The sequence below is a fragment of the Cinclus cinclus genome, chromosome 1 (genome assembly GCF_963662255.1).
Source record: "Cinclus cinclus chromosome 1, bCinCin1.1, whole genome shotgun sequence".
Taxonomy (NCBI): domain Eukaryota; kingdom Metazoa; phylum Chordata; class Aves; order Passeriformes; family Cinclidae; genus Cinclus; species Cinclus cinclus.
Window position 1 is genome coordinate 45,001,518 of NC_085046.1, and position 23,816 is coordinate 45,025,333.

A 23,816-nucleotide genomic window follows, 5' to 3' on the forward strand; every position below is an offset into this window, starting at 1 on the left:
TTACTCCACTAATCCAACCTGTTCCTTATTTTCCAGCAAGGGAACACTTGTATCTCCCTTATCCTTTTTATTTGCATCTCCATTGTCCTCTGACTGCCCTGATTTCTGATGAGCAAATGTGTAAGTGTCTTGGTCTGTGTCCGTCAGGGGAAGAGGTTCCTCTTCAGTGTTAGAGGAGTGTTTAATGTCTTTTCTGAAGGAGAATGGAGGTGGAGAAGGTGGCAAGTTACCAATGGGTCCATCAAAAGGCCGGTACACATCGACTTCTGGAGTGACTGAGCCATTGGACTCCTTCAGCAAGTGTCCATAGACCACAGCATCATCAATAACAGCGTAGACATGAGACTCACTGTTTTGCCTCCCTTTTTCAAATAAGCCTTTTTTCCCAGGCATCTGGGTATTCACATTAGCATTGTACACTCCCACCAAGGCATTCTGGGTTTTCTTCTTCCTGTTACAGAGGTGAAATTGTTAACAGGTCAAGAACAACATGTTTGGTGTGTTGGAACTCAATAACAACAGCTTCTGTTCACTCATCCCAACCACACAATGTCAGGCAGCCTACCTGGATTAAAGCTTTTTTTACAAATTTGGGAGAAATAACTCTTGAGACTAGACATTCTTTTTTAACAGAGCAGAAAACATTTCACATTATTCGGTTACCGACTGCTGCTATACTGACCCTGAAGTTTGCAAGATTAACTCCAATGGTCTCCCAAATACTGGGGTCCTGGCTGTGCACTGTACCAAATCCCACAACATCCACTGGCATTAACAAGACCCAGAGATCATCAGATTCTCACAAAAACAAGGCTGTTTTACTGAAGACAAGATAGTGAGTCAAAATGAGAGTCAAATGAATTTTTGTTAATTACGCTTTCCTAAGTGACTGTCCTTAAATTGGAAAGAACAAAGGCTGAACACTTTTAAGCCTGTATTAGTAAAGTCTTTTCTGTGCAGCAGGAAAATGTGCTCCTAACTGCACTAGTCACCATATTGCATAAATTCATTCCAGCTCTACAGCTTCATGACCTAACCACCTTGACAGCACTGAGCATACATGTATCAGAAAGCCCAGGTTATCAGCGACTTCAAACTCTGCTCATATGAGCAATGCCATGCATGTAGGCTTTGCACAACCCACTTCTCTCCCCAAGGGCTCATCTCACAAAAAATTGCTCCCACTTCATGTGCAAACTCTAGAAGTTGCTGGAGGCCATGCAGATGAACAAAAGCTCTTGGTATATCTGTGTGAGTTCACAGCTTCTTTGAACAAAGACTTGAGTGGAGTTATGCATGCAACAGCCACATTCGTTGGGATTTCATGTTGCGGGGACTGCTGAGGATGTCCAACCGACACCTGACTTACAGTACATCCAAGAGCCTGCACTCAAGGCCAAGGTAAGCAGTGCCCTGCAGGTTGAAGTAATGCAACTCCAGGAATGCCGCTCTGCTCTTGAAGTTAGTCAGTTAAGACTAAAGAAGCATTTCCCAGGGTCACACTACTTCCAGCATCATTGCCTTCCCCATGCTTTAGACCCTGGTTCGAAGGATATCAACACATGGAATAGAGAGCCCAGCAGCTCTCCCAAAATGCCTTCTTGCTAAGTTACACATGCTGAATTATGAACTTACTTCTTCTTAATACAGAACACAGTCAGTCCAATTGCTGTGAGAACTCCAGCCCCAGCCACCACACCAAGTATGATTCCAAGGTCTGCAAACAGACAAGGAACAAGGACACTGAGCAAAAGAAGGAACACCCAACTTCCTCCTAAAATCTGTCTGGGTTTGAACCCCTTTAAGAGCTTCTAAGCATAGCAGCTGCTGACAGAGCAAGAGTTGCTAAGCCATGCTTGCGACAGGGCAACACAAGCCATTTCCAAGAGATTGGAGGCCAAGCAACAAACAACAAACTCCTGCTGTTTGCGGTGAAGCATAACCAAAAACCCCAACCAACCCACCCACCTCCAAGAGCTTTTGATACAGTTCATGCACTGCTAAACTTACCTGCAGCACTTCACACGTCTCTGGCTGTAAAGGCAAGGAAGAGATGAAAGCACAGAAAGAAACAGAGAAGGACTCAAAAGAAGAAATAGTGGCACTTCCACAGTTTCCTCTCAAAACCATCCTTTCTTCTGAAATACAGAGGTTGTGTTGACCTGGGGTTTTCCAGGAGTCATAAAATTGATTAGGGAAGTCTAAGCATGAGAAAAGAAAAATGCTGCCAGTTTCAAAAGAAGTATAGATTAAAAAACAAAAAATAGAAAGTGCAAATGTGAAGCAAATTTACATAAGCAAAGCCTACCCTGAAAATGCTCCCTCATCTTTTTTTTTAAACTGTTTATGTTTCAGAGAGATGAAAGAGAGTAAGAACACAATTTGCTGCTAGCAATCAGGGCCCAATCTCCATGAAATGGTCAGACCTGTCCTAGGGAGGATTTCTTGCTCAGTGTAAACACTGCAACTAACTGAACTGCTAATATGAAGTGAGGACTACTTGAACGAATAAGTTTGCATAATCAAATCCCAAGTTGTTCACTATGTCTGTGACCCTGGAAGGGAAAAACATCACTTGTTCTTATATACATATACACTCTGTCTGTTATCTCCAATTTAAAAAGCTAAATTATTTTTTTAAAAATTAAATCTAGTCTTACTACCTTGATCCTTTCCATTTCTTGTGTCAATGAAAGAAAACCCAGAAACACACCTCCTGACCCCCAAAAAACTGGACCACATTAAAATCCCTCCTTCCTTCCCATCTCCTAGAAATACCGAGCTGAAATTCTTGAATTCAGAAGTTTTTGAGGGACAGACTTTTCCAAAGGCAGGAATTTATGAAACTGCCTACAAACAGACACTCCTTGATGGTCCAAGAAGGACCATCACCCATTGCTGTCACCTCAAGGGAAAACATGGAAACAAGCAGAAAAAAAACCACCACGACTTTAGAGGACTCACCTATCTGCTTGTCAACAAAAGTCACCCTGAACTGCAAGGTCAGCTGTGTCTTATCCACAGGTTTACAGTTGGAGACGTTCACCCAGAAGTTGTGGTGCATATTTCGGGGCTGGGGCAGGAGCTCGTCCTCACGGCACACGATCTCCTCTGCTCCCAGAATCTCTTCCTTTATGTTGATGTAGGCACGGCCTGTCTCACAGGCAATATCCATACGGTCCCTGGAGAAGCTGAGGCGGGCAGTTTGCTTGCTGGGCACAACGATGAACCAGGATATGGAAACATAAGGAGGTAAACCGTAAGGTGAGTTGGGAGCCTGCAAGTAAACTTCAGCTTTCGGATTTGGACTCACAGTGAATGTGCACTCATCTGTAGCAAAGGGAAAGAAGAAAAGAAAACTTAGTTTTGACAATTATTGTCCTTTCCCACATCAGTGTTATCACAATAAACACAGATGTACCTGCAGAATTTGCTACAATCAACTATACACTACCTGGAATACAAAGCTCCTTGTCTCTTCCCAAAATAAACCACATCACTGGTTCAGATAAAGACTGATTCTAGAGTCTAGTCCTAGAGCCATTGCTACAGGACTGAACTCTTAATTTCTGTTTATTCATATGTGCTTTAATAAGCCTACTGAGAGATCTATCACTGTACAACAAAGTTGCACAGAATCTACTACCTTACCTTTAATATGCGGCACAAAAGACATTTTCAGATCCTGAGGGATAGACTCACTGATGAATCTTTTACCAAATGTGTTTAAGGATATGGTGATATTATTCCTCATCTGAATCTTTTCAATAGATCCACCAGGACAGAATACACCAACATTCATCCCTGTCTCTGGGGTGGCACTAACAATGCTGTAACTGTAGCTCGTGTTACACCTCTGCTCTGGGATGTGTTGCTGAAGTTTCAAGGACGGAGACGTAATTTCTACATTGATCAGATCAGTAGCCAAGAGCTTCCAAGTAAACTTATGCAGTTGAATTGGCAATCGGGTAATAGCCTTGGGCACTGAAAGGGAATAGATCTTCCCCCGACACCAACGAATATCCATACAGCCTACAAAAACAAAAACAAAATCCTGAGGGTTGGGTACTTCTTGCACATGAAATACCTGGGCACATGCAGAGTACTGTCATTACAGACCCAGATAAGCATTTACCTTAGAAAGTATCCTCTCTTATAACCTTTATCCAAACACGTATTGTCTGTATTTAAAGAGCTTTCCTTAAAAGGGGCAGGACATCAAAGAAACAGATAGAAACATATTCAAAGGCCCTCACTCAAGATATACATGTTGACTGGGACACTGCTGCAGACTAGTCAAGGTACAGATACTTTAAATCTCTTTTCTACTTGTAGTTGAAACACTTGGGAAAATCCTACATCAGGGGGACAAGTATGCTGAACAAGAGACACTCCTCATGGCAACCTTGGTCCTGCATTTTCATGGGCAGATTTATGGCTCTCTGGCTCTGTTTCTATAATTTGCAGTGACTTAGGTGACTTCTACCTCTTCCCTTCTAGAAGCAGCTACGCGGTTTCTATTCTTAAAGGTAGAATGATGTACTGAACAAGGTCACCACCAGATTCATTGCACCCATCTCCCAGCTGGCCAACATCTGGTTTCCAACCTCAATCCATTTAAAGCCAAAGCAAGGGAGCAGGTTTGGCTGACCCCTGGGGAAAAGCATTCCTTAAGAAGCAGCATTAAGCCACTTTTGTCATACCTATGCCTTTTTCAGCTGTGATCCTCAGCCGGGACAAGTCCTTGCACAGAAAGGAGATCCTGTAGACAGCACCAGAGGTTAAAGTCAAGACACGGTCGCAGGTGCGAGGATCCTTGCAGATCAGGCATATGGGTTCAGACATGAGGGGGATGTGGCTGGGCCACCTTTCCAAGTGTATTGTCATAGTCATGTTCTTCTCCTTGCTCAGGTCGACCAAATGGGTGACATCTGCAACAATAATCACCCCACAGCAATTACAAGCAAGAATCACACTGTGAAGCAGAACTTCCTCCATCTCTTCTCATCCCATTATATGAGCAGCTGTCACAGCAAATACTTGGAACATCTGGAAGGAGAAAATAGAAGGAAAGAGAAAAAAATGCAAGTGTAGTTCATAAAGATTGACTATCATGAGGAAAGATAGATTTTGGATCCACGCAACATCCTGGAGCTGTTCATAAGGCACCTATCTCTTTCTAATGTCAAAGAAAACAAGCTGGCCTAGTGGAAGTGTCCCTGCCCATGGCAGGGCAGTTTGGAACGGGATGATCTTTAAGGTTCTTTGCAAGCCAAACCATTCAATGATTCCACAAAGGACAGTGGGGAAAAATAGTATATACACACATACACACACCATACTCCATTACTAATCTTAATTTTCTGGTTTTAGGTTTAGCTATGGATCTCAAAGTCATATGCAAAATATGAATAAAATAGCTTTCTCCTGTGTGGGAAATCAGGTAGACAAAACGGCAAGTGGTCAAGTGGAATTATCCAAGTCATTGGCACAACCAAGTATATGACCTAGGACTCCTAGTGCAAGATTATAATTTTTCAGAATGTTTTTTCCTGCAGCAGCTAAACACTGAAAGAGATCAAGAAGTTACTGTGACTGGAAAGAGCTGTATTTTCTTCTTATTTAATGACAAGCACTACAGACAGCTGTGGAATACTCAAATGTTTGGGAAGCTTTGAGAATATGCAGATATCAATGCATTTTTAATAAGAGCAATGTTGCAGATAGCAACCTGAGGGCTGAATTTGAATCTTTGATGGAACTTACATAACTACAAAATCAATAATGAAATCCTATTAAATCCCTAGAAACCACTGTTGTTTCTTAAATCCAAGTGGTTTATTACTTGCATTTCATTCACTGAATGATAACCTGGTTTAATTTTTTATATGATTATCGTCTTGTCTACTGGCCATAAATATATTAAATTTCTTTTTGCTTTCCAAAGAAGAAGGGTGATAAAGATGAATAGCTGAACATAAAGTTTTCATTATGTCTGGCTTCCAAGATGCAACACACAATAAATGTAAGCAAACACAATTTTGTTAACAATTCTGTGAGGATTTGCTGTTCATAAATGGAACCAGGCTAGACAGACAAAGAACAAACAACTGTAACTGTGAGATGCTACAGATCCTTTCTGGTTATGTGACTTCAGGGCACAAGCCATTCAAACCTTATTCTCTCTAAAATTACTTAGAAAGCCCCTAAATAGCTCCTGACATAGTGGCAGTCAACTGTGGACTTCCCTCCACTTGCTCTTCTGCAGTGAGTGCACCTTGATTATTAGCCTCCACCTTGAACTGAGGTCAGAGCTACAAAGTCAGAGGCTACATCACCAACTCTATGGCTCATCACCTAGACAGGCCTTTTATTTCCGTTTTTAGAGAAATGCTCTAGTATTATAAGTCATTGTGCTAAACCAACCTGAATTTGGGGCTAGAAAACAAAACAAAAAAAAATATTTTCCCAGTACAGAGAAAGAAATGTAAATAACATCGAAATATGTAAGGGATATTATTAGTGGAATATCTTACTGACAGCTTTTGTATTTAATGTGACTTCTTCACACTTGTTGATGTTCAACCTCCTCTAGGAAGCAAAATAAAACTAGAATGAAGAAAGGAAGATGCATATTGATGCCATTAGCAATACAGAGACAATTTTACATCTCTCAATTCACCAGCTAATGCCACAGATCTTGCTACCTACCGTGACAGCGGGTTTCACCTTGTTAAGTGCAACTGCTCATGTAGGGAACAAAAAACTGGGTTCACACTTTAAGAACGATCTTTACAATGTTGAGTCTCTTGACTGAAAGCAAAACTGTTAAAGGCATTTTTCAATTACATGATTCAGGTGCTGGAAAGGGAAAGGAGTTTACATTTATCAGTTACAGTGTAAAAAACAAAGCAGCACTAAATACTCCACTGCAAATTGCAAATTCCAACATCGCTGCACGCCTTGCTGTACTGGTGGCCAGTGGTATCCTGGGCAATAAAACAGGCCTCAGCGTTGCTTGGCAACCTCCTTAAAATCAGAGAAGAACCAAAGTTCAAGGAAAATAACGAAAAAGAGTATTTCTCTCCCTTGTGGTGCTCAGTCCAGATATCTGTAAGCAAAAGCAACAAAAGGGGCAGGCAGGTACTTACTCTCATCAATCTGCGGGTGCTGAATGACAACTTGGAAGAGCAGGCGAAGAATGCCTGGATTCTGGGCATCCTGATCACAGCCCTGCAGGGACATATTGAAACTGCCAGCAATATTGGCAGGCTGGCTGTCACTCAGCTTGAACACCTCCGGGTTGCTGGGGGAGCTGGGGATATAGTACTCCACCCTCTCCTCCTTCCTTTCGCAGTTGGAGAGGCTGTAGTTGTGGAAGAACACGCTTGCTCTCATGTTGGAAGGAATCACAAACTGCCATGTCATGAGCTCATCTTCCGGAAAGCCCAGTGGGTAGTTAGGGGACATCAGGGTGACTGAAGACTCCCCCTTCAAGATGGATTCAATGATGCATAAGCCTAAAACAGGGAGGGAATCACAACATATCAAACAAGTTTCAGTTACTGAAGACACACTGGTATATGTAGCACCCTTGAGGCAGTCTTTTTATTTTACCAGTGAGATCACCCACTGCAACTACAGGTTAGGTTATTACAAAATGCTCAGACTAAAACATATACTTGAGATGATTCTTATGTCTTCAATTACAGAAAAGATAAGGAATGTATACTAATACTACATTTTCAGTCTAGCAGGTTAACCTTTCAAGCACACGCTTGAAAGACAAGCCTTTATCATTTGCATAGGCAAGATCCTAATTCCTACTTCTACATTTGGCTTTGCAAGAGCAAACACACAACCTGAATAACTGCTTCTGCTTCACTGGGTTTTGGGAAACAAAAGATGCAAGCTTTTATAGCTCTCTTTACAAAAACCTCCTAAATATAACAAAAGCACACCAGGAAAGAGCCTCAAATGGGCATAATAAAATGTTAACTGTGCAGACTAGGTAAGACATTTTATCCTTGTATGACTCTTGGCATTGTAAAGCTGGGTACACAGAGATTATGGTCCCACTGTAGGACTCCGGTGATGATGTGCTACTGCGTGGAGTGCCAGGAATTACAAAGCACTCATGTTCTAGAAGCTTGAACCTGGACCAGGTTTCTTCTACAACTGATAGCAATAATACTAGAATTCAAGTAGAGAGCAAGATTTGTCATGAGATCACAAAGTAACCCACTGATTGCTGCATAATATTCCAGGTATTTTAGGAAGATTATTACACAACAGTTTAAGTTACTGTGCAGATTGAAACAGATAAATGTATTTGTGCAGCCTCATGTGCCTTCCAGCACTGCTTGACCTTTTCCCACACTCCTCTTCTGAAGAGAGGCACTGGTTTGAGGCTCCAGAAGTTAAAAGAACTTTTTTCAAAAATAAACTGTGCAATGCAACCAGTAAAAAAATCTGCCCCATTCTAATTATACTACCTAGTCTCACCTAGCTGAATGCACATAAACAAGAAAGCAGGTATGTTTAAGTTTTAGGAAGTTTAAAGATATTTAAAATTATTAATGCACACCGAAACCAGCAACAGAACAGTTTCCATAATTAATAATCAATGAAACTAGGATACTTTGAGCTCAGAAGAGCACCATCTAACCAAACTAAAAATCATACAACAATAGTTTCCAGAAAAGATGAAGTAGTAGGAAGTTAAGGATAGCAGCACCAAAACTGGAAAGTTAGCTGTGAAGAAAGGTTGAAATAGATTCTGCTGCAATTTGCAGGAGGCAGGTGCACTAGTCCGTACTCACGTTTTATGGAAGCCCTGTTGGCTATGTTGAAGCCTGAAGTGGTGAGAGGCAAGTGCCACGGAAGGTGCAGGGACACGATAACTCCCCCCAGCAGCTTGATGCGAGACACAGAGCCATTTCTGCAGAAGGTGCCAATGTTGACCACGGCCTTATCAATACAGCTGCTGATATTGTAGCTAACGGAGTCTGGGCATGTCTCTCCTGGTTCAATCTGTCTTAGCCACGAGGTAGAAAATTTTAGTTCAAGTCCAGCTTTTGTACTTGCCTTCACATCCCAGATATAAGTCCTGTTAAGGCGAGGTAGCCCCAGTGGGTAAAGATGAACATCTCCAAAGGGACATAGGCCTGACACACAGTCTGAAGGCAGAGAGAGAAAAGCTGTTATACACTCTGGAAAGCATTGCATTAAATGGAGAGTTTGATACCTCCCTTTCCTTGCTATTATCACAATTTTTAGGTTGCACTCGTCTTTTCCTCTAGGTGCACTAAAAGGCACTCCTGTAACATAGTCACAGGTTGTCTTCAAACAAGACTCCCAGCCCATAGAATAGACAGGATAAACCTGCTTTAGTCAAGCTGACTAATAGGAGGGATTCATTGTCCTTAGTATTCCGCCTTGTTTGCTGAAGAATTTAGAAGGTATTTAGTGAATAGGGCAGAGTCTGAATGGGCAAAAGGGAGAAATGCAGTGTCAAGAGAGCTGCAGATGTAGAGAACCTATTTTATCCCATGTCGCTCAGAGAGCTCCTGGCAAATCATTCTTTGAATTTTTTACTGCTTGCAATGAACTGTATTTTGTTCCCTTGGTGCCCAGAAAAACAACAACTGGCACTGCAGGATTCTGGGGGGAATCCAGAAAACTTTTAGCTGAAAAATCCAAACAACTGATTGACACTCTAGATAAGTATATTTTAATCCATATCTAGGCTTCAGCTTAAAAAAAGAAATATCACAAGTGTGTCTTGCAAATACATGAGATACAGTGAGCGTTACTATTCGCATGAATCCTATGAATAAAACTCCAAAACATGAAGAGAATTATCCTTGAACATCACCCCAAAAATAATGAAGATGTTACTAAAGACTGAATACCCAATGAAGTTCAGGATCTAGTTGAGAAGTAGCATGTGTTCATCCATTAAAGAGTACATACACCAGGGATAACATTCAAAGCAGAAGAGGCTTTAGTTACACTTCTGAATTTACAACTTCTTGACTTCACTAACATTCATTAAAGATAAAGAAACATGTGCAGGTCTTCAATGTTTCTGTTGTCCTTATAGGCACAGCCAGGCTGTTCATCAAATACTTAATATATTATTGTAAGTGTTCAGAGGCTCTTGACAGGAATAAAAAGATTCTTTGAAGGGTTTAGAAACTGTAGGTAAAGGAAAGGCAAGGAAAAAAGTAGGTAAAGGAAAAGCGAGGAAATGATGCAGCAAACTGCCTTCTAGCTGCTTCCAGCACAGCCAAGTCAACATTAATTCTGCCAGTTGCAATACAGACTTCTTCAGTGTGCATAGTAGTATCAGTCATTCAAGGTTCTTTATCAGTGCTCAAAGATTTCTTCTCACCTAAGATTATGGCAGATACCTTAATACAGCAGCAGGGGAAAAACCAAGTGGTTTTACCAGAGGAAAATTACTACTGGGGAAAAACTAAAAATCTGTATCTTACCAATATTTTTCTGAATTTCCATGATGAAATATTTCTCTGGAGTACTACAGGTGAAGGTAAAAGTCACATTCTCCCCAGGCTTTATCTTGAGTTCAGATCTGATGACATTTTTCATGCGGATTCGACAGCTTGGTGAAAGACCAGGTTTCAGTTTAATCATAACTGTGGTGTTGTCCGCTTTATGAAGAGAGATTGTAAAGGAAACTAAGAAAGAAAAAACATATAGAACAGAGTTGTTTCGTTACTAGCACATATAAGTAACACCAGACTTTCCACACAGCCCCACAGATGTCAGAGTGTCTGAAGGAATATTAGGTTCCCCATTCTCAGGAGCCTCTGCTGTTGTACCAATAGAAAATGCCTCCTCTCTTCAGCACAGACAACATAAAAATATGCTTACTGCATGTGCCCAGGAGATGTATACAGGGAATTTGTGCAGAATCAGTTCTGCTCCAATTTACCCTCACCAGTGTAATTTATTTCACATTTAAAAAGTAGCTCAGCTATTCCTTTCAAATTTTTGTTCTTCTGTTTTTTTTTGTTTTCTGTTTATTATCACACAGCCTGTTTCATTTCTGAAGGCACTCATCAAGTCACGACTCAATTCAGGAAGTTTATCCAGCAGCCAAACAAAAAAATTAGCTTCCACTTCAATCACAGACAATGGTAATAAATGAATTTCTGGGTATGCCTCAACAATTACTGCAGGCCAGATGAGGTATTCCAGCAATATCAAAAGCACATTGCAACAGATATTTTTAGGTGCAGTCATGGCCCTTTCCCACTATACCTCCCCACCCTTCACAGCTCATTCCCTGAAGGTACAGGATGTCTGTGAAGTGCCCTTCACCAGCACAGAAGGCATCTGTGGTCTGAAACAGGCTGTGTGTGCTTGGACACTTCCTCTCCATCTCTGACACGACCATCATTGATTCACAGCTTTCAGGAAATACTTTACAGATTTCAACTTATCCTCAAGTACTACCAGATGCAGGAGCAGCTCTCACAGGAAATACTGGAGCCTCTGAATAAACTGCTTATTGAATAATCTTCTATTTTCTGGGTAGCAGTTTATCCAAAAAATTACTCAAACCTGACTGTCTCCTAAAATACAAAACACGAGAGAGTACTGACTGGACATTATGCTGCTTGTTTTCATTGTTCTCCATTCCTTATTTCAGTATATGGAAGATACAGTGTCTACAGCACTTGTGCTTTTGGTGTATATGGGAAAAAACTCTTGCATATAAAAAATATTAAGAGATCTAGAAAGAAAGGTACCCCAAGTTCAGTTCAAAAACATCTCTGCCTTGAGCGGGACATCACACAGGGCTGCATGACAAAGCTCTGCTGATACACCAGGTTGGGAATCCTCATGCTCATTATCCTCAATGAAAAAAAAAATATTTACGTGCTGGCAAACCCAGCAGAGCAGCTCTCTTGAGGGAGCCCCTGAAGCCATTCCAATTACCAGGCAGCATGTCAGGAAAGTGTAGGAGAACAGCTGGCTCACACACATCTGCAGGATGCCCCATGCTCTGTCCAACTGCTCACCATCCCTCAAGCACCAGTTTGGTCCACACCAGCTGCTGGTGCAGGGGTGATCAGGCTGCTGGTCAGAGCCCAGTCATGAAGAGGCTCAGGGCTGAACACACCATGGGAACCCTTGATCAGCAGAGCCCTCTAATGGCACACAAGCACACCAGAGACCCTCATCGAACATATCCACCCAGCTCAAAACTTCAGTCATTGCAGCTGCTGAAAGCACCTTATTGCATTAGTGACTCAATTTCACACAAAACCTATCTGTTCTATTGAAGAGATGTTTAAAAATCTCCCATTTTTTTACAGGAATCTCAGGGTTTTGCAGGGCCTGACTTTCACTGCCACGCTTTGCAAAAGCCCTGGGGACTAAGCAGTCAGCATGGCCCATCCCTGCCACTGGAAACTGCAGCTCCAGTTTTGGCAATGCCAGGCATCAAAAATCCCACTGCTGGGGAAGTAGAGCAGAATAGAATAGAGTACTCAAAGACATACCCCGTCATATGTTTATCTGAAATTTTTTTGGTCTTGAGCCTTTTTGCAGCCTTAGCTTTTCTACACAATCTTGGGAGTCAAAAGACTTATCAAGTCCTTGAAACTGCCTTACCTATTTACCTCCAGGATCTAAAGATTTAAATGAAAATCTCAAACACCATCAGGCTTACCAAATTGCAGTACATATTTTTAACCACAAGTTTACCAACCATGGAGTACCATTAGTGAATACCTGGTCACGGAGTAACTTTCCTAGAGCTTTTAAGTGACAGGACAGTTCTCTGACCTGAGAGCCTATGCTGAATTCTCCTGCCTCTTCCAATGGCTCACATGCCTTACATCTATGTTTCTGCTTAGAAATGCTTTTGCAGACATTTGTAATAAGGATTTTCCTGAGGAAGTAAAAGAGACGATGGTGTAGCCTGGTAACTGCCTGTAGAATGACCTTCTAAGCACACAGGGGACAATTGGAGGGGCAATGTCCATGGGGTGGGGAAGAGAATAAAGCCAAGCAAGCAGTCAGTGCTGTTCTTCCTCATTCTTCAGGAAGAAGCAGTCTCCAGAAGAGAAAGTAAAAGAACTATGTCCAACCTAGCTCAGAGTTCTATTTCCCATACCTCTGGATTCTTTTGGGGTTCTCTTGTTTTTATTTACAACACTTAGTAAACAAAATACCTTTGACCATGTTGGTTATAATTTTTCAAAGTTTAAGTCATCCAGATATGAAGTATTAATAGCATAAACCAAATAATTAATAACTATGGACAAAATAAATTTCTTTCCTGCACATGGTAATTGTCATACTCATCTAGTAAGTTTATAAGTATTACTAAAAAGTCTGTTTCTAACTCTCTACTCAAATAGTTATCACTGTTCCTTTCCCCACCCCTTAGACAGCACAGCCATAGGGCCAACCTGGCAGAACAGAGCCCAGGACCACCAACAGACAGCACTCCTCTATCACATGCTGACATGGCTCTAATTTTTAGTCATGAGGATTGAATTCAAGCATAGCCTTAAGCATGTGACTAGTTTTTGATCAAAACTAATACACACCCTGAGCTGAAACCAAGGAACAGAAATTTTCGACATTTTGAAATAAGCAAAGCATTCCTACAAGGGTCAAAACAAAGTATCATCTTTCTCAGCCCTCAAAAGACCCAAATTCTGCTGCCTGGGCTTTTCTTCCCTCCTTTTCTTCCTCACCTCTTGCTGACTTCATGACTATTCTTAATTTGACCTATCTGCAATAATAACAAATATTTGTCAGCTCAATATCGTTTTCCAGCATAGATTTATCTCATTCCTCAGCCTTCCTAAATAGGACCTGCCCAAAATCACAGAAATGTTTTCAATGATCAATATATCATCACAGCAGTAGGCAAGAAGGATGCAGATCTATATCAAATTAGGCCAGCAAAGCTGTCTGCTAGAAGCCCACATGAGAACATACACTTTCAGTGCTTAAACAAACAGTTTGCACAGATGAAAACCCACAGATAATCATTTTGGCCAAGAAATAAGAGCGTGCTGTAATGCCAGCTGCTAGGGATGTGCTAAGCTGCATTAGACTATCAAATCTAATAGGAAAATAAAACAAAAGAATCATGCAGGAAGTACAAGCAGTGATCCCAAAGTCATTAAAAATAAACGAACAAATGGCTAAAACACCCCAAACTACAGCCACACATAAGCAGCACGATAGAGAGACAACTTAAAGAGCACCTTTATTTGGGAGTTCTTATGAACACAAGTGAGTCTCCTCATGACTCACACTAATCTGTCTTTGTGACTCCCACTGCATGCCTTTTTATTAGGATTACCAGTAACTGGACACTTTTCTTGAAAAGGAGAAATTGCCATGCCTTATTGCTGCTACGCAGGGATGACACACAGGATATCCAAACCAACCAGTGAGGAAGCATTGCCAAGCTGGATCTCATCTTTGTCTATACAACAATGAAATCATTCAGCTAGAATATGTCAGAGATAAAGCCTCTTGTCCTGCACTGGTTCATAGCTGATTTCATCCTATTCTTTCTTCCTCTAAGCAATTACAGTTTTGCAGCCTCCCTTGGATATTTCATCAACTGCCCTAATCTCAATCTATACCCTCCCTTCCATAACTGGAATTTTCTACTGCTCATCTTCATTTCAGAATGTGCCTTCATGAGAGTTGTCTCATCACAGCACTCCTCTATGACCAGAGGAATGCCCCTCTCTGCACAAACACAGCTTTTTCTTAACAGTATGATATTGCCCAACTTTTATGCTAGTGCTCAGAGCTCTTCCACTGGGGTTAGATGCACACTGTATAATGTAAAACAAGTTCAATCATTCCAGAGAGTTGAGCCTAAATTTATTTACTGTGTTCGCATCTGACAACCTCATAGTAATTTTAACATGTATGTATAAATACCAAAAGGACATTTTTCCTGTACAAGAGGTAGTGCAATATAGAAGACAGCTGGTGAATAGTCAGGGCAGTAGCACTCAGACAGAGCATGTGTACGTATACACAAATAAAGAACTTGGCAGAACAGCCATTTTTATGGTTATGTAAAGTGCCTTGCTACACAAAGAAGGAGCTAGAACATAGTCCAACTAGTTTTGGCTTGACAGCTGCATTTTATTGCAGCAATGTACCCATAAGGATCTATGGATTGTTCCACACAACTTGAGTGGATGGATTAAAAGAATCAAAAAAGCCCCAAACAGACCAAGAAAATAAAATCTACAACAAAATCCCAGATGTTAATTTAACCCAGAATTATGTACAAAAACTGTTGGTTTTCTCATTCTGGTTAAATCACAGGCTTGTTCCATGACAGCCATTTTTACCGAAACCCAGTTGGATGGGGCTGACTCAGCCACCATTCACGAGCTGGAGGAGCCAGGCTGCTCTGCAAGAGGAGTAGCAGCAGCTTGCTCTGATTATGAAATACCTGTATCCAAAGCCCTGTTCTGCCCCAGGGGGATCTGAACCCACTCAACCAACACACCTCTCCAGAGAACAGGCTTGTTCCCTGCAGTGTGTTGTGCCACCAGCTCAGGACAAGGATAGCACAGGGATGCTGCCTGCCTCTACAGCTTGGCAGGCTCTCCTGGAGGCTCACTGCCTCTTCCAAGCCTTTGCAGGGATGCTGACCTGCAGGCACACTCAGAGCCTGCTGAGGTTATTCCACCACACAGGATCTGCTGGAAGAGTCATGGCAAGAGGGTGGGAAGCAAGAGGTATAACAAAGTAACTCAGTGTGGTGGTGCATCACCTCCAACACAATTCACTGCACAGTTCACTCAAATTGGCCAAAAACACATCAAGGAATACTTGAAAGAATAAACGTCTCCTTGTTTTGCCAACTCCGTTGTTTTGTACCTCTCTTACTAACATCTTTGACAATTTGAGTCCAATTCTCCAGTTCAATTGCAGCACCCAATTGCCCAAGCATCATCCACTCCTCCAGTCTCACCTGCAATGTAATCCAGGCGACTGCCTTCAAAATCTTCATGCCCTTAGCAAAGTTAGTCAGGGACCTACACACTGTTTGGACTCCTCTCACCTCCTGAACAGTGCTGTGAGCAGCAAAAGAGAGATCACAAGCACCATCACAAACTACAGCCAACCCTTCTTCATTTAAATGTAAACTACTCTCTACATTACATTGTTATCTCCTCGTATTTGGACCTGTCTTCCACCACCACACTTGTCTGGTATATGTGGCCATACTGGTGAAAGGATTACTTTCAGGAAATCACCCAGAAAATTACAGCAATAAAATCTGCAAAGCTTGTAAACTCTTAGAGATAGATGCTGCCAATCGCTAGTATGCCATGGTAACCACACCTCAGGAAAGGGTACCTGGGGGACAATACCCATTCCTCAGCCATCCCAGAACAGTGACCTAATCTTCACTTGTTTGAACTGATAGCCAGGTTGGAGATGCAAAGCAGGTGAGATGTCACAAATTTCCCTCCTCATCAGGGAGGAAGGGCAGACACTTCTGGCATAGTGATATTACAAGCCATTCCAGCACAATTCACCAGAACTCTGTCAGCACCCCAGGTCAAAAAGGTTGCTCACTCAAAAGTTGTTAATTCATTAATTTGTAATGCCTAACAGCAATAATGTACCTTCAGACTTAAAATAACTGAAAAAAACCAACAAACCAACAACTATACATTTCTGTACTTAAACTGCTTTCTCTAGAACCTTTTTGTAAGATAATTAAGACATTCATATAACTCGTGGATTTTTAACAGTGGATTTTTTAAAAGAAGCTTTTCTCACCACAAGTGGAAAAGAGATACTGTTGACCCTCAGCCGACTTTTTCTAATTATCATTTTACAGATATGAAGTGTTGTTGCTTCTGTAGATGTGCGATGGAGAGCTCAGCAAACCCTGTCTATGAGCTGACCGCCAGCATACAATGAAACATTAGACACATGTGTCTGCACAGCCTGAGGAGAAAATGTCACACTGGCTCGAGGAACAGTGACACCACACAGGTCCCTGCAGGAGCCTCCCTTGATCAAAGGGGTGCTTGCTTGCATAGTTTTTATCCCTACCTTGATTTAAGCCAGCAAGAGGACAACATATCAGAGCATGTCTGAGCAGCTCTTCAGTCTTGGCTCTGGTTAACAAAGGTGTAAAAGCACATTTCGCAATCAGGGATCCCTCCCATGACAAACATCCTACAGTCATCTCTTAGTCTCCCACTTCTGAGGAACTCCAGATCATCTCTTTCCACTCCTCAAAGCTTGCTCTCTCCTCTGTCTCGCAGCCAGGGACTCAGAAAATCCAGGGCCAACTCCAAAATGCCAGCATTATCCTACCTCCCAAAATAAAGGTTTGATCAAACATCAAGTAACTGCACTTACTCTGCTCCCCAAGAAATCAAAAGGCACAGCTCAAAGCAGGCTGCCCTATGGCACCCTTGTGGATAGCTGTTAAAAGGTGTCCAATAGAACAGGCAAAGGAGAGACTTTAGCCCTTGTAGAGAAGATCAATTAAAAAAAAAAAAAACAAATAACTTTTCCCACAGTAATGGCAGCCCAGGCACTCACAGGCAGACTAGATCTTACTAACATACTTGAAATGCATATCTGCTAGGAACTATGGCACAATTCTTCAGCTGAAGGTCTTCCTGAAAGTCTTCCAGGAGGTCCCATCAGTACTATCCACACCAGGCTGGCTCAGCTGCAGGCAGCAAACCCTCACCTCTGTCACCAGCCAATACAGAAACTCAAGATGCTGCTCTGATGTAAAAGCTAGCAGCCAACAATTTACAAGTGCAGACCAGCCCACATCCTTTTCTTCACACCCTGGTGGCACAAGCAGATGTGAAGCAAGGAGAAACTGTACGGTAACATTTGCAGGAGATTTGAGTTTACAAACCAAGGGATGGTGACCCAGCTCTATTGGCTGAATCCTACTAAGAGAGCACCAAAAGTCAGCAGCTGCTCTTCAGGAACTGGTAAATGGCTTGGTTCCAACAAGCCAACCCCTGCTGCAGGGGGTGTGTTGTCCTCTCCAGAGCTGAGATTTGACAAAGACACCTGAGCAGCATCAGTGAGTTGGATGCTGTCCCAGAAACTGCTGGAAGTGCTTTGTTAAAGTGATATCTTTGGTTTTTCCCTCAGTCGGGCAAAGGTTTATAAACTACAGAAATTATTCATGGTTCAGATTTTAAAAAATATTTTAACAGAAGCTTACAAGAGTAGTCAAAAAAAAGAGGTCATTTAGATCAAAACTGGCATCCAAGGCTATCTTCCCCATATTCTCTAATACATGCTTTGCTGCAGCTGAGTCTTTCTAGGAGCTCTTACAAGGACACCAAGGCCAGAAAACATCCAAAGAGAGAGCTCCAGGGAGCACCCAGAAGAGAGCAAGACTCTGCTGCTGTAAGAGTCAGCTCAGCCCAGAGGCACATTCCACTCATGGCAGTGGTGAAAAGCACCCAGCTTCCCCCACAGCCCCAGGAATAATCCAGCACCACAGGTATAATCCAGCACCACTCACTGATCCCACCCCGGCCACAACACGAAGGGGTACAACTCCATACACATTCACTGCTCTTCTGCCCAGGACCTGAAGAAGGTCATGTTTTGCCATCAGCAATTACAAAAAGCAAATGAGAATGGGGTCAATACAGAGAAACTGGTGAAGAAAGGAGCTGTTCAGCCATCATCTACACTAATCTGCAAACACGCCATGCCCCTGTCACCCACAGCTTTAGCCAACACAGGTAAAGCTAAAAATATCTTGACTTTGCTCTTAGCACAGGACGGTTCCTCACACAACTTCCAATTTGAAATATTTCTGGAATGCACTAAGTGCAAAGCTGTTCAGCCTCTTCCTAAGACTTCGGGTGTGGCAGTTGTGGATCACAAAGCTTTTAATTTAACATATGCCAGTATAAATATCAATTAGGCTGGGTGATAAGGGCTACATTAATAAACTGAACCCCAGAAACATTTATTTCTGAAAATACTGCTGCTGCTATTACATATTACAAAAAGTCAAATTATCTTTCAGTAGTTTTTCTCCTACCTTTTTTTCTATTCCAACATTATTTGTAGACAAGATAATTCATATAAGCAACTAACAAGACTGAGCACAACTGACCCAAATGATATCTGATATCGGGTAGGGGAAAGGTTCTTCCCTTATTTTATAAAGCAAGCCCTGACTTCTGTCTAGAGACCTTTATTACAGTATAGCAGGACAACACACAGAATTGCAGTAAAAATGAGAGGACAATCTAGCTAACAAATAACTTTCTCCATGTCACAATTCCATGGTGGTACTCTGGACATGAGATTCATCAGTCTCCAATTCTCTCACCTTGTTTCTCCCTTAACTAGTTCTTTGCCTTGAATTAGTGCCAAGAAATAATCCTTTTCAACATGCTTTCCCCTAATTATTTTTGGCTCATGAGCCACCACATCAGATGACAACCCCAGGCACAAAAAAATATGCCAGCTGCCTAAGGAGCCAGGCTCGGGAGGCTCAGGGTCACGTTCAGTTCCTTCTCTCCTGGGCCACTTTGTAGCCGAGCCCAGCCAAGTGGCTGCTATGTGTTGGTGCTTCCAGTTTTGTGTATGAGTAAGCCCAGGACCAAGAGTACAGCTCTTGGAGGAACTTCATTCACACAGCTCCAGAGACAACTTTACCAAGGATCTCTATCTAGTTGCGGGGTTGGGGGAGAGGGGGCACTCAAATTGATGGTTATTTGTGCTGCTATGGACAATAAATTCAGCTCAGTGAAGCAACCCTCAAATATTTTCATGTTCCCACTACTTCACACACTCATTCAAGCCTTCCCATCACCTATACATCCCTTCAGACTTATAGACAAATGAAAAACACACAGACAAGGCCCACCTCTTAAAAACAAACATCTCAAACACACAAAGTTCTGGAATTGTGAAAAGAAAAAAAAATGAAGGTATTTTCTGCTGGAGAATTTAAGGTAGTAGTACCAAAACTGAGACACACTATAAATAATTTACTATAAACAGTTTCTAGAGAGTAAAAAGTTAACACTCCAGACTGATAATGACATAAGGCAAGCAAAAAAAACAAAACAAAAAAAACCCAACTTTCAACACATGTATGTTGGTTGTAGTCTTCAAAGATGTTTCAACCGAATGAATAAATGGTGATTGAGAATAGAAATAATCCAGTTTCCACTTACTTTCAGAGGAGAACAAACAGGGCAGATATTTATAATCTGTCAGAGCAGCAGAATCACCCTGCTAACAGCTTGAGGGTTTTTATTAAATTAAGCAGCTTTATATGTTAAGACTGACATGTGACTCAAATCAGTCAGTTGCCAAGAAAAAGATAACTGGAGGGTAGAGAAAGAATCAACATGGCACTATCTCTAAAATCACTTATTATAACAATGACATTTTAAAGACAAAGCCCAGAATACATATGCAGATTTTATCACATGCATAAGAACACTTTAAACCTGAAACGTTTATGTTTCATAGACAGCAGAGAAGTCTGATGAACTTCATTATTAGCACCTCAAAGAAACTAATTTTTAGTTGGAAAACACATTTTCAAAGGTTAGAGATGCAATACTCCATTCACACTCCCACATCCATGCACTGCCAGCACACCAAATAGCTCTTTCTGTAGTTTTCCAGCTATAAGTTACAATCAATCTTTCATTTGATAATTTACTGAAATTTACTAAAGTTGTATCTCAAGAAAACCCACAAGCTCCTCTGAGGACATTGTGACCAGCCATGCTCAACATAAATCTTCCTACAGGAATACTGCTGTAATACTCTACCTGCTGGGAAAGGGTGGAGCAGGGGGGTGAGAGGAGAAAAAACTTCACCACGGACGACAAGAGACAGCTTTAGAAACAGACAAACCAAAATTTGTAGCTGTCCCATCAGAGCATCACCACTCCCCACAAAGAGCCATGTGCCTCATACACACCCCATGTGCACACCCAGGCTAAATCCAGCCTTGCTGGAAGAGAGGAAGCTACAACCAAGGAAAGGGAGGCAGCCAAAACACAGCAACAGCAGAGCCAGTACCAATGTCAGCACCAGTGTAACAGGAACTCTTTAAAAATTACAAACAACACAGGTGTGCAGAGGAAAACCTTAATCTGAGCTGTCTTGGGTTTTTGGGACAAACCTTTGCTCTGGGAAATGTTCCAACAGTTTTGCTTGTGCAATAACAACAGCAGCTCTCACTGGAAGGAAGGACACGCAAGAACCCACATGCCAACAAAGGAAGGCACCATTCCCCTCTGCCTCATGTCCCACTCACTGGCAATCTCCAGTCTGCCAACCCATGCTGCCAGGGTAGCTTGGACTGACCCACCTCTTTTTTGGGGACTGGGGGTTTTCAAGGAGGGGGAAGGCACCACATTAGAGAGTTTGAGAGGATGACAGAGGACCTAGCACACAAGAGTGGTTGTGCTTGTGCAGGAGACAGACAAGCAGGCAGAAGCCTGCAGTTGGAAAGGAAGGGACTGAAGGAAGTAGGAAGAAAGGCCACCATCAGTGGCAACAAATCACTGGGTCTATCAGTGGTGTTTTGTGTGACTTCACTGTTACTAACTTTGCTTTAAAGAGCAACTTCAGGATTTTCCAAAGGGAAAAGCAAGAGATTGGGGAGCTCTTTCTCCCATGTTCATCTAGATTAAGCTAAGATCCTTGGATGGTCTACCTCCTCTGCTTCTAGTGCTGACCCATCTAAGGTTTTAAATATTTGTTTACTCTGAAAACAGAACACAATTCTTAAACAGCATTATATTCTTTCTTTTTCTTTTGAAGAGGCTTAGAGAGACAAATTGCTGTTATTCACTCAACTCAGAGGTAATACATTAAAGGCAAGTATTTTATTTACAAGACTACACAGCTTGAAATTTTAAACCTCATGGCTGCCTAATTTCAAAGGAAACATTTTGCATGTATTGTTTATGATAATAAGGACCTGAACACCACTTCACCAGAACCAGTGTAGTTAAAATTAGTAGAAATATTAAAAAGACACAAATTTCACATCAGACTCTTCAGGTAACTTACAGTCAATTCAAATAATTCACCAGTTATTTCATACAAAAGGACTCATACTTCAAGAGTCTTTAAAAGGGCTACTGACAGTAGTTAAACAGACTGTTTAGACTTGAGGATGGGCATTTTTTGCAATCAAGCAGCTTTGTAAATTGAGGAAAACACCACACACTGTCCCTGTGTTCATACCACATACAGGTTAGATACATGGGATTTCAGCACGCATCCAGGAATTTCAAGAGATGCAGAACTGGTAGTGACCATTAAACCATCTGATTCAGATGGGCATATAAGCCATCCCATTTCCCAGCAGCTACAGTCCACCCATTCCTCTACATAAATAATATCATTCTCTGCTGAAAAACTTGATCAACTGCACGATCCCACACAGAACGCAGTCCAAGGAGCTTCTGATCTTTACAGAGAATTCAGCTGCCCCTCTGGCGTCCAGGGAAAAAGACTTCGTGAAGTTACTTGCATAATCAATACTCCAGCAAGCGAGGATATAAAGCTCAAATAATTTTTCTTGTTAGCATCTTCCAAGAGAAAGAAAAGGGAGCGTTCTGACTAGAAGTTCTGAAATTGAAATGTCCCATCGCACCAACATTACGGATGCGATTTTAACCCACCACCCCCGCCCCTTTTAAATAACTAATAGTTATTAAATCAGCAGCAGCACACGGTGATAAAGGCAGAGTCACCAGTCTCTCGCCAACTAAAGCGAGGCCGGGCTCAGCCGCGCACCGGGCGGGTCCCGCGGGCCGGGCAGCCCCTGAGGGGCGGCGGGGAGGGATGGGCAGCTGAGCCCTGGAGGGGGTGATGGGGAACCGAGCCGGGGGTAGGGGTAACCCAGCCGAGGGTGGGGGAAGCCGGCCCATCCCTGTCCCTACCTTCCCGCGGGAATAGCTGCGCCGAGGCGACCAGGAGCGCGGCCAGGAGCGCGGCCAGCGCCCGGCCCGCCGCCATCTCCCCGCATGGGCCCGGCGCCGAGGCGGGCGCGGGTCCCCTCCGGCGCCGCCGCCGCCGCTTCCTGCTCCACCTGGCACCTGGAGGGGCGGGCTGGGCTGGGCAGGTGAAATCCCTCCTCTTCCTCCCGGCCGGCGGGGCTGGCTCGTCCCCGCCCCGGCGCGGCGGGGTGGAGCCGGCTTGGCGGGGCGGCGGAGGTTTGGGTCCTTGTCCGGGAGGTGTCATTCCTGCCCTAAACGCTTTTCGCTGCCCATTCCCGATATCATTTACACTTTCCGAAAGGGGTTTGAGTTGTCGGTCACCAATTTCCCCTCTCCCCTTCGGAGGTGTTACCGGATCCCTTGCCTTCCAAATCATCTCCGAGCTTCGATGCTTAGAGGGGGCTTAAAGCTGGGGCAGATTCAAACTAAATACGTGGACGAAATGTTTTGTGATGGCTGTGGTGAAAGGGTGGCAGAGGTTGCCCAGAGAAGTGGTGGATGCCCCTTCCCTGGGAACATTCACAGACAGGTTGGACAAGGCTCGAAGTAAGCTGATCTATTTGAAGATGTCACTGCACATTGCAAGGGGTTTGGACTTGATGACCTGTAAAGGTCCCTTCCAATCCAAACCATTCTATGTTTGGAAGTGCCACGTTTCTGATAGAAGTAGATTCCTCGCAGCAAACAGCTGTTTGTAACCCGCTTGTTAAATATTGGGGGACTTTGCAAGGGAAAATTCTGAGCAGAAACCATCATGATATGGTCTGGAGTAGATGTTTGCCCAAT

The 23,816-nt window shown here is 42.6% G+C and overlaps 1 protein-coding gene across 1 annotated transcript; it reads right to left on the reverse strand.

Annotated features, from left to right (window-relative positions):
* Nucleotides 1-23,406, reverse strand: CDCP1 (CUB domain containing protein 1). The gene is made up of 9 exons (XM_062505371.1): nucleotides 22,974-23,406; nucleotides 10,500-10,742; nucleotides 8,823-9,179; nucleotides 7,152-7,520; nucleotides 4,704-4,931; nucleotides 3,652-4,032; nucleotides 2,965-3,330; nucleotides 1,636-1,717; nucleotides 1-451 (listed from the first exon to the last, which is right to left on the reverse strand). Exons 1-9 carry the CDS (start codon nucleotides 23,404-23,406, stop codon nucleotides 1-3), a joined length of 2,910 nt encoding a protein of 969 aa, XP_062361355.1.
* Between the last annotated feature and the right edge of the window lie 410 nt (nucleotides 23,407-23,816).

Coding starts and splice junctions, on each gene's coding strand:
- CDCP1 (XM_062505371.1), bottom strand. CDS start 23,406: ATGATTTGGAAGGCAAGGGATCCGGTAACACCTCCGAAGGGGAGAGGG. Junction 3,331..3,651: donor TTTTGTGCCGCATATTAAAG/GTAAGGTAGTAG, acceptor CCTTTGCTACAG/ATGAGTGCACATTCACTGTG. Junction 452..1,635: donor GTGTTCTGTATTAAGAAGAA/GTAAGTTCATAA, acceptor CCTCTGTAACAG/GAAGAAGAAAACCCAGAATG.